The 14,643-nt window shown below is 35.7% G+C and overlaps 1 protein-coding gene across 1 annotated transcript; it reads right to left on the bottom strand.

The window, feature by feature from the left end:
* Window positions 1-11,084: 11,084 nt before the first annotated feature.
* Window positions 11,085-14,462, bottom strand: LOC112686680. The gene is made up of 3 exons (XM_025559077.1): window positions 14,182-14,462; window positions 13,294-13,432; window positions 11,085-11,380 (listed from the first exon to the last, which is right to left on the bottom strand). The coding sequence occupies exons 1-3, from the start codon at window positions 14,357-14,359 to the stop codon at window positions 11,194-11,196; spliced, it is 504 nt and encodes a 167-aa protein (XP_025414862.1). The 5' UTR covers window positions 14,360-14,462; the 3' UTR covers window positions 11,085-11,193.
* Between the last annotated feature and the right edge of the window lie 181 nt (window positions 14,463-14,643).

Genomic DNA, 14,643 nt, shown 5'->3' with positions numbered 1-14,643 from the left:
TCCACATGAATTCAAGATCGTTAAAAAAAAATACACTCTGCAGGTTTAGTCTTTCGTTTTGCTTTGCACATTTCGACACAACCTACTCATCACACAAAATAATGTTACAGCCATGTAAAAATAACGGTCCAAAGAAACTCTCTTTGAAAACGTTTTTAAGAAACGTTTCTAAGTAACTTCCATCGGTGGTTAAAAACCGTCCCTTGAACGCATTATACGATGTTGTTTGTAACAGAGCATAAGCCAGCATGAAAATATAAAACCAGTTATATTACTTAAATAGTTTTTCTGGGAGACGACAGTAACGTGCTTCAAAAACTATTCCTAGGATGTTTATTCGGACTTCAAATTAATAGTTTTAAATTTTATGTTTGAGTTATATTTTTCCAAAGGTTTTTAGGAACATCTCCGTTAAAATAACTATTTATATATTATTTATCCTATTTTATATGCTTTTAAATAATTGTACTTAAGTTCACACGTATATTTTAGGTAAACATCCGTAATTAGTATTCAAAATTGAATAAATTTAACGTAAAATTTTGACTAGGGAATTATACCTATACTTCCATGTTTTATTCTACTTTTGTATAAATAATATTAAAAAATTACTGTTAAACTTATAATAAGTGTATTATACATGTATAATTTATAAATCGTTTATTATAGTTTAATATTTGTAATATTAGATAAGTCATCTTTATTATATGTTACATCGAAATAACTTATATACACTCATTTGTTTACGCACGTTATTCAATAAAAAAAAATGAAACCTTTCAGTCATCCAAGCTGACAGTATAAAGTAAATAAATAACAGTTTCTTAATGTATTACATATTTCAACGTAGGCGAATAAAAAAATAACGAGTATACTCTATATCTAAATATTAATTTTAAATTAATTAAACTATAAATTCTTACCTTTTTTTAAAATATTTGACATAATTCCAAAACAGTGGTAGTGGTTTTGCAAAAACCTTCCAATAATGATTTTAAAAGGTTGATACCGTAAAATAGTTAGGTAGGTAATTAGTTCAGTATAAATATATTAGCATAATATAATATACCGGTTTTATTCTACACAATTATCAAACATTAAGTGCTACCTGCAATCACTTCATTTTAAGAATTGGTGTTGTGAGTTAGGAAATAATATTACATGATTATAACAAAGTCTTTCACAAATACCCATTTCGTTCTCCTGAGAAAATAAATACGGGTATTTATATTTTTTTTTTTTATTCTTCACTAAAATTACAAATATTCATGTTTTAATTATATTTTTAAAAATGATTATTTCATAATTTATGAACATTTTTAAAATAATAATTTCTTAAAATGTATTTTCCTGAAAATGTTGGCATTTTAACTTATTTTTTTTTCGTTAACTATAATATTGAAAATAATAAAGCATCGATATTATTTTATCTCAAAATAACTTTAAAACACTACTATGGTAATATGTACTGAATAATATACTATTTTCGTGTACCAACCTCTATCTACAATCCGGCATATTATGTACATCTCCAATACGTTTAGTAAAATGAGACAAAATGAAATCGGGTATGGATCGTATATAAAATAACATATTCGGCTATGGTGGCGGTCGAGAACTATAGAAACGAACAGGTAACGTGGGTAACATGTATGTACGCATGTAAAGAAAAAAAAAAACTAACTAAATATGTAATTATTGTGTGAAAAAATTAATGAATTTTTAAATGCAGCATATCTCGTTGGGGCTATTCAATGAACTTCTCAACCGTGTAGGTTACAATAGAAAAATATAAAATTATTGTTATTATTAAGACATAAATTATGTAAAAAAACAAAAAGTGCGTGGTTCGAAACATTTTAATTATTTGTTTCCGGATTGGATCCCGTTTTAAACCTCTTATTTTTTAATGTATCTATATAACATTACAAAGTATCCGACGAAAAAACGAACATTGCGTGAAATAACTTTTTGGACAGTAGTTTATTTATTATTATTATTATTATTATTACTATTATGCTGTATCATCGTTGTACACCAGTTCTCATAAGTTGTTGCTGAAACGATCGAAACCGGACGTTTATGTACATAAATGAATTCAGCAACGATACGTGACGAACGCAACGACCTTACACCATGTTCGCGATTAGGGATTCGTAGGACCGGTGGGTACTATCATGATTGTATGTGACAGAATAAGGACGCGGGACAACAGAAACGACTGTGTGCGTGTACACACTGATTAACAGTGTTTATTGCTCGACATGGTTATCGCGCTGTGCGTCGATACCGAATATAAAACATACATGACAGGTACCAAATTGGATTTCGCGAAAACCGTGTTGTGCTCGTGCGGACTTTGTTTTCGTTTCGTTCGTGCAATATTGTTTTTTCGAATATCGAATAAAAAATATAAAAAATATCTTGCTGCACGTGAGTGCTGACGTGGTCGTTCGGTCGTCACCGCGTTAAAAGAACCCGAAAAGATTCGTACGCGGGCGATCGTCACCCATCCGCCGACGACTCTTTACCCCGTCATCGTTTCGCCGACTTTTTGCTGGTCGTTTTCGAACGTATTTTACCGTTCACGATCGATCTGACGTCTTGGAAGGTGCATTCGTAACATCGAATAGACACGATATAGTCACCGTGCACCGCGCGCACGCGATTCCTTCCTTAAACGAACGCATCCTTAAATTCACACGTTCGAGCATATAAAGCATACGTGCTATTATGAGTACGGTTGCGGTAAGAGGGGGAAAAAATTAACCGCAGGTGCGCGGTATTTATAACGCGTACGAGCGTAGACGTGTTTTGAAATTTAAACTTCAACTGTAATTATACATTTCGACGTAATCGGTTTATGCACGCAGTAGCTGAATAGTTTACACACACAGTGATTAAATATAATTCGTAAACGATCTTAACGCAATAATATATGGTGCACACATACGCTCGCGTACACATAAGAAACGTTTGGACTGAAATTGTATTGGATTACGTTTATTTCATGTATTAATATACCGGGCGTTCTTGGAATTGTTGACGTGACTAGTGTAAGAGTCGGTGGTGGATTCAGCATTTTCTTTTGGGGGGAGTTTTGAAAAATGTTTTCCTTTAATATATTTTTATAACATTGCAGTCAGTGATTGATAATGTAAACTATTAATCAATTTTTAATATATATTTTTCCTCATTTAACCCCCAAAGTCCCCCTGGATCCGTCACTGATAAGAATAATTGCTGGGGCGGCTCGTTGAAAATTTTTCTAAAAAAAAATGTTCCCATCTTCAAAACCTGAATTCTGCCTCATTATTATTAGAGCATTAAACGTAAGAATGAATTCTCGTGCGATATTTTTTGCAAATTTCCCATACGAATCGGTGTATAACTTCGTTTTTGAGGTTATGGTGCTTTTCGCACGCCCGATTCACGAGAATCGAAAAATGTGGTGTGACTTATCGATTCGTACGAGATCTCTGGCAACACACACGGTTGTAGAATTAACTTTTTGTCGTCTTACATACTTGATTGGTCAACACAATTTTTATAGTAAAAATAATCATAATCAAACATTCACTATTAGCGGCTCGGGAGCAAAAAACGAGCCACAAGCTCAAAAACGGTGTCACGCATCGATCCGTGTGAGGCATTTGCAAGAAACATCACACGAGTATTATTTATAACATATAAGGTTATACACCTAAGATAATAAAGTATAATACCTAATTTTCGATGATACGTTTTTGACTAGAAAATAAACCAACGAAAATTTCCAATCCAATCCTGATCATATTTTGACGGCTTATGAAAATTATAACGGATAGTTCTCGTACTATTAGATTATTTATAATATTATTATAGTATACATATGTAGATGCATCGATGTTGTTTCGGAGTATTTGACACGGGTTTTCTTTCGTAATCATCGTACAGGTTTCTGTGCACGCAGATTTTTTTTCGACCGATGGTAAAAATATTCTGCTATCGTAAACATTTTTACCCCCAGTCAAGGTATTGTTGGATGTCTGTTAAAATATTATACGAATATCAGAACGAATGACACTCGTTCTACAGTCGTTGCCAGATAAATTGAGACGGCGGCGGCGGCGGCGCGATAACGGAAAACCAGTGGTCCTCCGTATTTCAATATTATTACTGAAAATATATCAATAAACCAACTATTGTTACAAAAAATATTTTACGATATTAATTTCAAATCATATATTCTGATAATAATTTTTTATTTAAGAACAAAAAGTAGAAATTGTAAAATAATATAATTAATATAATAATAACACATAATATTAATAATATGATGAAATAATAACAACATCTATATGCATTATTATAAACAAATATTGTTGATACGACTGAAGTGCTTGCGCGGTCAAAACACACCGGGTTAGGTTAGTTGTTTTTAGCAGTGTAGGGCAACCAGAACGGGAGAGAGAACAGAAAATTCTGCAGACAATTTTTTGCACTAAGCCGGGTTCGAACTGGTAACTGCGCGCGTCGTAGCTAACTGTAAGACCTTTGCACCACATTATCAGCGACTAGTTTGGGCTACACTTAATGAAAAGCGCCGCCGCCGCCGCCTCAATTTATCTGGCAACGACTGTACCTACTACATTTTTAATAACATATTAATCTATTGAGATTTGTGGTGCACTAATTCTCAAACTGGTACTCGTCTTCCGTTCAATTACAATACGTAATATATATATATATATATATATATATATATATATATATATATATATAAAGCTAATAGCGATGCAGCGATTATTTGGATTTCGAATTCTTATCGATTGAAAAATATACGTTTAGATACGTAGTCGAGTAAAATTATTTTAACGCCTTGTATACGGTTTACGGGTACGTGTTTTTACATTTTTCGCGTGGTTTCCGAGACGAGATATGAAGGTCCCATAAATCTTCGAACAGCACACCGCAGGGACGATGACGATTCCCGTTGGTCCTAAGGGGAACCTTGGGGAACGTAACAACGCGTACGATATGACGGGAACGAGAGAAAAAGAGATGAAAAAGACGACGACCGCGCGACATTATTGATCGGAAAAATATCCGACGATCCGGAAACCGTTTCAAACCGCTTATCCGAACCGTTTTGCCTTTTCGTACGCGCACGTACCAGCCATTTTTTTCTCGTACGACACGACCTGCAGGCGCAGCTGCGATTGACGGCTGCGTGTCCCGATCGAATGAAAGGAAACCGTAAAAAGTTACGACGGCAATGTCGACCGTGTGCGTGTCGCGCTCGCAGAAACAATACGAAACCGGTGGCGGTTACGAGTCGTCCTGTATTGTCCCGTCGCCGTCGGCGGGTGGCGGCGGCGTCTGTGCGTACCTGCACGAGATAATATATTTTATCGTTTCGCGGTAGAAGGGGGTCCGCATTTTTTTTTTTCTCTCGTTCCAAACGTTTTTCACATGTTACTCAACGTCGGTCCGCCCGACGTGCATTACATTATTATCCGATACCGTATTAACGTTATTGCTCCGTCGCGATATTATCGACTTTCGGGATCTGCTCGGCGCGCGGCTGATTGCGGCGGCGTCCGTTCCGCGTTCCACTCGTCGCATCGGATCCCTTTGAGGCGCGTAAAAAACGTATGCGCGTACAGGTTTGTACGGGGGAAAAAAAAACGTCAACGAGGACTGCTTCGGGGGCGGGGGACAGTTTTTCGATCAGCTATTGTACACCGTACCGCGGCGGTGGTGCTGTCCTCGACTGAGAGAGATCCTACGCGGTTCTACGTCGCTATCGTCGGTTCCCCGGTAACGGTGCGCAACACGCATTCGCATCTTTTCCCGTAATAATCGTAAAAAATTATGTTCGTTTCGAAATGGCGCGCGGTCGGGCGCGGAAACGGATTATAGAAAAAATACCTAACAATAATGAATAACTGACAGAAAAAAAAAAAAAAAAGGAAAAAAATGCTATCGCGAACGCGCACGGGATAGCGTGAAAAAAAAAAAAAAAAAAAAAAACAGTACGTACCTTCACAACACAATGTGTAGCATTGTAACGTATACACGTTATCCGGGGTACGTACCGTGTGCAGTAAAAACCTGACAACCGGAACCGCAATTCTTAGCGTGCGCGTACACCAATAAAGGTGGTGCGCGCGATGTGTACGCGCGATGTAGTCCGTGCGCGCGCCCTATCTGCGCGACTCGCGCGTATCCGTTTCAGGTTAATTAAAAAAGAGTTAAAAACGAAGTCGGTGGAAAAATAAAAAATGAAAAATGAACGCGTATAAAACATTTAATGACCGCCGCTGAATAAAATAACAATATACGCGCGCGCGCGTGTGTGTGTGTGTCACTTGGCCCGTAGAATACAGTGTATAATACTCGTTGTGAAGTGCATAAATGTGCATGTTCGGTGCACACACACTGCAGGTTATAATAATAATAATAGTAATAATGAGGGACTGTACAACGCCCGTAAACGCAGATCATCTTCGTCCGCGCACACGCGTTAACGATAATACATTTTTTCGTTTTACGACTGTTGTTATAATATTTATTTATTTTTTTTTTTGTTTTTTTTTTTACCAACCGTGTCGCTTTCAAAACGAACGCATTGTTTTTAGACCGTCTGCGTGCCCTCGGACAACGCGTCGTTCGCCGTACGTGTAATACGTGAAAAATTGTTTTTTTTTCCGCCGCGCATTTCTTGTGCCGTCGGCTACGCGCAATCCTTTGCACATGGGCGTATTTTTGAAGGGGGGGCGAAGGGGCGATCTCCCCCCTCTGAATCCGTATTTAAGGAGTTTATTACACGTGAGATGCACGTTTCAATTTTTTTTTTTTTTTTTAATGCGGATCATTTTATAACGAAATCGAATCACGCGTGGCTGCGAATACTGAATTGGACTTCTTGTCGGGTCCATACTTGGGGAAAAATCAAATAAAACACAAGCGTAACTTTCAAAACACATACAGAGGTGTTAATAAAGAACTACACAAAAGTCGATTTTAAGTGGATCCAGCATTAAATTAAAAAAAAAAAAAAAAACACAAATATTAAGGATTCACATGATTTAAATATTATCAACAATTTTACTTGTAAATTTTGGGCCTGAATTAAAGAAAAAATTTGAGTCCCCCACCCTAGAATTAAGTCTAAATACGCCCCTGTCTTTACAGGACTTATAACGTTTTACCGTTTGAAAATCGTAATGGAAACATGTCACGACCGCTGTGACGAAATATAAGCATACGGTATAATGCATTGTTTTGAAATTATTATGATGATTACATATCGGACGCTCAGCCATGGCGTTTAATTATCATATCCGTATGCATTCGCATCGCTGCGGACTTTAAACTTTTCGATTTTCTTTTTTTTCATGCCCCTCCTCCCTCGCCTTCCAACGGGTTCGTATGATTGATCTACAGAGTTTTATAAATCATCATACGTTTACAGCTTAAGATCCGCACGATCTTTTGCACGGCAAACAATACTTATTTATAAACTATATCGCCTGTTACGTGTGCACGTACACGCGCGTTCTTCGACTACAATTATGTTTCGCAATCCGTCTGTTAATAACCAAAAATCCGGTATTTTCGAAATTCAAGAGTTTTTTCTTTGAAACATATAACACGTACGACATTTCGTCAAAGTATAAACCATTTGAAAAAAATACCAAATCACCCGAGTATTTCTATTTTTCCGGTAAAATTTAGTGGACGTTAAAACCTTGAACTCGGTACTCGTGTCGTTACTCGACGATATTTAATCGTTCTCGCGTCAAGTTGAATACGCGGACGGAAATCGACTTACGTTTATAAAAACCGTCCTCCGAAATGATTTGCTATTCCGTGTTTCGACGTCGTTTTCCAGGTAAAGATTTCGAAACATTCTGTGGAATTCTTTACCGCAATAAAGACCCGAGTTTTTTGTGATAATTGAAATGTTTTAAATAAGCCGGTGGTGTATTTTTTTTCTTCTTCTGTCCGCACTTAATTGTTTTAAAACACAATAATACACTCGTTCCTCATGAATGGGGTTGCCTATGATCGTATCGCGGTGCCGCGCGAACAGGGTGAGAACCGATCGTCGGAGGAACACAATACACCCTCTTGAATTGGCTTCTGATCAGTATCTCCCGGCGGACGTGGAACAAGTACTACCAGTAGTAATAGCAGTAGTAGTAGTAATATCTTATAGACGTTATGAAGACGTTCGGCGCTCATCGTTCCTATCAATATCCTTCTGCGTTCGACATTTACGGCGCGCGCGGTCTTAGTGCGCGTACCCGTCGTACAAGGGTTACGTCCACACTCGCGCGACATCTAATAAAATATGACGATTAATTGATATTGGATTTTTAGTTTGTGCATTCGGATACGACATTGTACAGATGTAATCGTGAGAACATCCAACGTCTTTCATACCCCGTTCTTTAAATCACGCGCACACAATGACTACAATATTTGTAGTCGTACAACTTGAAAATCGACATTGCTCAATATATCAACAGTTCCGATGCAAATCGTTTTGGAACCCATTACACTTGTTTTCAGATTATCTTGTATTCCTCCCCTACCCCTACCCCTCACCAGTGAAACAGAAACAATAAAATACTTCGGAAAGTATATAACAACATACACTTTGGTCGCGGCCGAACGAGCGGACTGTAGTGCGCACCGTACGTTTATAACTCTGGGATATAATCGTGTTCAATAAAGATGTATGTAAATAAAAATACGAGACTATTTATTACGTACATATACTTACGTACCGAATGGTATGAGGAATTTTACAATCCCTTGTATGCACGCGGAACGACACTTGAATAATGGTTTACGGAAAACACGAAAATACATCCGTTTTATAGAATATAAACATAAAAAACAATAATAATTATATGATGCATTTCATGTTGTTTGATTGTGTGTTACCGGTTTACATCGGTGATGGGAAAGAACTCGTTCTCCTTGTTCCGTTTAATTTTTACGTACGAAAGTCCTTTTTCGCGCTTGAAGGAAGAATTTAATACGTTTTCATAGTAGGATGACGCTTTATCCGTTCGTTTTTTGTTAAATGCAACTAAATATTTAAATTTCTTATAAAACATGTATTCTAACCTAGTCAATAAACTAACTTTCCAAATTTTATATATTATTATAAAGTTTTATCCTATCCACTGCACATTTACGCTCAGACCATATAATTCTAGTATCACATATGAACATAACCTACTTGTTCCTACTGCACAAAATGTTCCCTATCTATCGCTATCGGTGATTACGAGTTCACCTCACATCGAAATTTATTAATCTCAAAAATAAAATCATAATGTATGAACTTCCCATCGAACTAATATTCTCTTATAAAATACAACCATGAGACTCTGACGATTCATCCAACATCAATACGTAATTTGAATTACAGTAATAACTTTACAAAAGCATTTGATAGAGTTAACCATTTTCTTTTATAACAGGTACATAATAATATTTTTATAAATAATCCATTATTACAATGATTTACATAATTTTTCATTATTAGAAAGCAAATAATATAATATACAAATTTTTTAAAAAAAGTACTCTACCCAAATATGTAGAACAAAAATTATGTTGCCATTTAAAAAAAGTAAGTTGTGTTGCGCATGCGCGTATCGTCCGGGTCAAAAATTTAAAATTTGTCTTTAATTGTGTATTTTGATACTCCTTTCACTACTCGAAAACCCAATTTCAATAAAAGATCAAATTGAAATTATTTATTAGTACCTTTTAGCGTAAATACAGTGTACCATATATTGATATAGTGATATATTTGTATAAATATAAAATAATACCTGTGTACATTTACGTACTCAGATGGAGTTTTTTTGGTCCAGACACTCGATATTACTATCGAAAATTTTTATGGTTGATACTATTTTACAAAAGAAGCTAGGAAGAATAAAAATGTGTATGAAAATAAATTGATAATCGCTTTTTCCAATATGTTGGTCAAACTAATTGTTCTATACTTCTCCAAATCGAAAAAATAGTTAGTCTAACCAATATTTACCAATTATCTACCCGTAAGACAACATATGGAAAAAAAATTAAATTTGAAAACGTGGCTTGAAAATACCTGGTATATCCGATAAGAATTGTATTCTTATATTCCGCCCCTTAACTCTAGGAATTATTTTTGAATTTAACTTAATTTGTAATACTCATATTTCTAAAATAATTGATAAAACAAAACAACTAACATTTAGGTTTCATAATCCCTTATTCGCACCATTGTGAAAACTTCACAAATATTATTGTCTTAAAATCATTATACTTTGAACTATTCCGATCATGTCTTGAATGTAACTCCACTCTCTGACCACCACATCAGTTAGGTTTAATTTAAAAAAATAGAAGCTATCCAACACTGATTTTTAATATTTATTTATATTAATTGTTTTAAATATATATATACATCTTATGTGCCATTACTGAGTATCTTAAATTTAAATAATTTAAAAATAAGAAGAAAAAATATAGGTTTATTTTTCTTGTACAAATAATTTAATAGTCTAATTGAATGTCCTAAATTATTATATATGATTAGTTTTAAGCTATCTAAAGTATTTATTAATTTAAGACAAATCAATAAGTTTAATTTATCTTAAACATCTACTCATTTAGTATTAAATGCACTAATTTATCGTTTAATATAATGTATTAATTATAAGATTTCATTCCAATTTTATATAAAAAATTTTTATTATTAAAAATTTTGGTTTTTTTTAACGAAATTTTTTTTATATGACCAGCTGCTTTATGTGGGTAAATATATTTGGTTCCAACGTGTCTACATTAAGCAGAATTCACTGTAAATCTCCGCCGAACTAGAATGTATACGGTAACGTAAAAACATTTCAAGTTGTATGACTAAAAGAAAAATTCACAAAAGACAATTTTAGTGTATTTGTATTTGTAGGTACGCTTTAAGAATAATAAACATTTAATACGAAAAAAAAATATTAAACAATATATAATAAGTATACACGGTATACATACAGTCCATATTATGGATAAACTAAGAAAATAACGAATATAAGTCATTGAACTTGTTTATTCATTGATTCGTTGTAAATTTAAGTCGGTATTTTAGGAACTAAATACATTTATTCGTACAGATATTTTCGGCACAAGGATAGAAAGTTACGTATTCTGTATCATTTTGGAAAACGTGACCTTCCAATTATTAGGCTTGAAGAACGCCCATAGAGTTCGTCCAGCGGGAACGCACACGGTCATCGGACAACACTGTGGGTAATGAGCATCTTTTGTTGCGGCCCTTTGCACGGTCGAACATTCCATACCAGGAGGGCATTCCTTACATTTGCACCTAAAACCAGAGACATTTGATCATTAATAATTTGTATATTTTTTTAACTCAGTATGGTATATATGGTATAGTGAATCGATTGTTGATAAAAAATATTAAATACTTATAGTGTCTGTAAAGAGTTTGACAAGACAACGGAGAAAAGCCTTATTTATATAAAATTGTTGATAAGTTTTTTACCACCGATATCCCTCGTAATATATACACGCATTGTGCATTATAACTTCGTACGAATAAAATTACCTTGATGATTCAAGAATTTTTTTCTAGGCTTCTTTTTTCCAAAGACAAAGATAAAAGAAAAAAAAATCCCTAATTGAATAACTAATTTATAATTTATTAGTTAATTATTAATAACTAATTATATTATATATTGTTAAGTTAAAGAATATTAAAATCAAAACGGCTGTAAAATAATAAAAACCATATTTAAATTACCATGGCTGTTAATCATCAACAAGAAATTAATTACCGATTACGAGCAAATGCATTACTGGTAAATTTTTATAAAGTTCAGTGTTAAATGATTGCAGGTGTGTTTACGATATAATTAATATTTGCCTTTGACCATGCTTTTTCATACTGATCTCGACATTTTAATATAAACTCAAATATTGCTGTAGATTATAATATTATCTTGAGTATTACTTCATTTTTAAAACATACTTATCGTATTAAACGGAATTCTGTAAATTAACCATTTAAATGTATGTCTCCGTCCTAGATCAAGAATCGTGAAGTAGCAGTTAATTTATAATGAAACACACTGAACATGGTACAAAGTATGTTTTTACCAGTAGAATTTAGAACGGTTCGTAAATACATCCTACATCAAACTGTTATGTAAATATATGTTTATTGAATTCTTATCCTAAATTATAGTTTTAATTTGGAGTCTGTATAGAATTACATATTTATTAGTTCGGAGACGATCCTATGAAATAGAAGCGATAGTAATAGGACTGAATAAAAGAAAAAAAAAGGATAAAGATAACGTAAATATTTAAACGGAAAACAATCAGATAAAATGGAATTGAAATGAAACATTTTATAACTAAATAAATTACAGTACCATTGAATATCATCAAATGATTAAATAGTGATACGAATTCAAGTTATTTTTCAGAAATGTGGTTTTTTCCCCTAAACCATAGTAGTAGCCTAAATTACGTTTTGGTTTGAGTTTACATAATGAGGTTGTATTTGATGGTGAAAATGAAAAGAAAAGAAAAGAAAATTTTCAAATATTGAAAAACGATTATACGTACGACCATTGGTTCGATAAGACGATTGACAAATGGGTGTTAGTGGTAGAAAAAAAAATACGGAAAAAACGTACAAACCGTACTACGGTCTACGACATTGTAAGCGGTTAATTTATTCGAATGTTTATAGCAACTTTAATTTTACAAAAAGAACCTAGTAGGTGGTAATAATTATGATAAACTGATATAGTCTTGAATTGTTTAACGATATTTAATTTATTCCGTGAGCAAGCCGGTAAACGCGTATTCGTGAATAACGTATACTTCCGCAACAACTTGTGTCCGAGCGCGCATTGTTTTTTTTTTTTTTTTTTTTATAAACGAGAAAACTACTCGACCGTCCCTAACTATCGGCAACGTGTTATTAAGAGTTGAATTTCACAGTGCAGTCCCTAGCCGGTACGAAGTGAATGAATCCGATAGTATCCGTTTTAACGTTCCGTCAAAAAGCGCATCGAAATACATCATAACATTACCTAAACCGCATATTATCATTGTTTCCACCGATAATTATTTTCGCAATCGTCTGTTCAGCGGCTAATAGCGGCTAAATGTTCGTTTGTAGCAGTGCACTTGGCGGACGACGACACCGAGGAGATTAATTATGTGTTATTTTCGTGAACAACGCGGGCGAGAGGTTTTACTCACTTTTCCGTGCGGACCAGTGCCGTTTTATGTTCCAGGGAATAAAAGCAAGATCTCCGAACGCAACCTTCCGGGTACCACGTGACGCCCACCTTGTATTTGTACCCCGATCTCGGGTCGTTACACTTATTATTGGACACAACTGAAAAGGAAAAAAAAAATTATAGATGTTTTTGTTTTTTTTTTTTTTTTCCTATATCGTCGACAGTTTACAAATATAATTTCAATATTATACACGATGTACACGTGATAGAATTAAATTCGTCCACGAAATGATGGGGAAGCGGTGGCGCAATGCAGTTTTCGTACGAACGATGAAAACTGTGTTCCGCATCGTTTTTGTGTTCGGCCGATTACATTTTTCAATAAAATGTTCCCGACAGAAACGTTCCCCTAGCTCGAACGAAAACGATGTTGATAAATAAATATCCTTTTTTTCGACGCAAGCCGTTCGCATGCGGAAATGACGGACCGGAAGAAATGGTGTACGACAGTAAAGCACGGTGATCGCGTGAACCCTAGCAACCGCCGGCACGGGTCATGACTAGCGGCGAGGGCAATTAAAACCCGGTTTTGGATTCGTCCGGTGTTCGGATTGCAATTGTGCAGATTGCGGGCTTAAAACAGCGGAATTCTGTATTCCAATCGAAGAATGCATTTGTCGGAAAAAACGTGTAGTTATCAAAACGTTATCGAAAGTGCGAAGGAATACAAATTGAATATTTCGAAATCCGAACTCGGAGGAGCGGGATCCGGATTTCCGGACTTGGGCGGATCGGAATTCTTCCCATCGCCGGTAACAACCGATGTTTTTGTTCGTCCGCCGAACGTGTCGTACGAAAAAAAAAAAAAAAAACCGCAACAGCGACCCGTCGTCGGTCGATCACTCACCGTCGTCCCGTTGGACCGCCGCCGGCAGAGCCGACCGATCGTCGTCCGCGACGTCGGATCGGTCGTCGTCGTCGTCGTCGTCGTACGCGGCTGTCGCGCTGTCGATGTCCTCGCGGGCGGCACACGTCGCGACGGCCGCGACCACCGCGAACGCCAAGATCGGACGGAACGGTTTCATGGTCCACACCGGTTACCGTGTACGTGTGTGTGAGTCAAAACGTCGCGCGCGGTAACGGTTCGGTCGTTTTCGCAGCGCAAGTGAACCGCCGACGAAAGTCGACGGCCATTTATATACCACTTTCGTCCCCTTTGCGTTTTGCTAAAACGCCGACGCGCTGGCGCAGCACACGACGCGCGCACGTGTTCCGGTGGTCTCGCGCCTTTGGCGATTACGACGGTGTTATCACGTGATGATTGCCGGTTGCGAAATTCGAACGGTTAAAACGCCATCGTTTCCGTACG

The sequence above is a fragment of the Sipha flava genome, unplaced genomic scaffold (assembly GCF_003268045.1).
Source record: "Sipha flava isolate LNK unplaced genomic scaffold, YSA_version1 322_pilon_pilon, whole genome shotgun sequence".
Classification (NCBI taxonomy): Eukaryota; Metazoa; Arthropoda; class Insecta; order Hemiptera; family Aphididae; genus Sipha; species Sipha flava.
Note: the sequence above shows the minus strand (reverse complement) of the source record. Positions and strands in the feature narration are given on the sequence as shown.

Excerpts from the sequence above, each read along its gene's own strand:
- LOC112686680 (XM_025559077.1), bottom strand. The coding sequence starts at position 14,359 with ATGAAACCGTTCCGTCCGATCTTGGCGTTCGCGGTGGTCGCGGCCGTC. Across the intron at positions 13,433-14,181 it reads GGCGGTCCAACGGGACGACG|TTGTGTCCAATAATAAGTGT; the intron begins GTGAGTGATCGA and ends TTTCCTTTTCAG. Across the intron at positions 11,381-13,293 it reads GCACTGGTCCGCACGGAAAA|GTGCAAATGTAAGGAATGCC; the intron begins GTGAGTAAAACC and ends CTCTGGTTTTAG.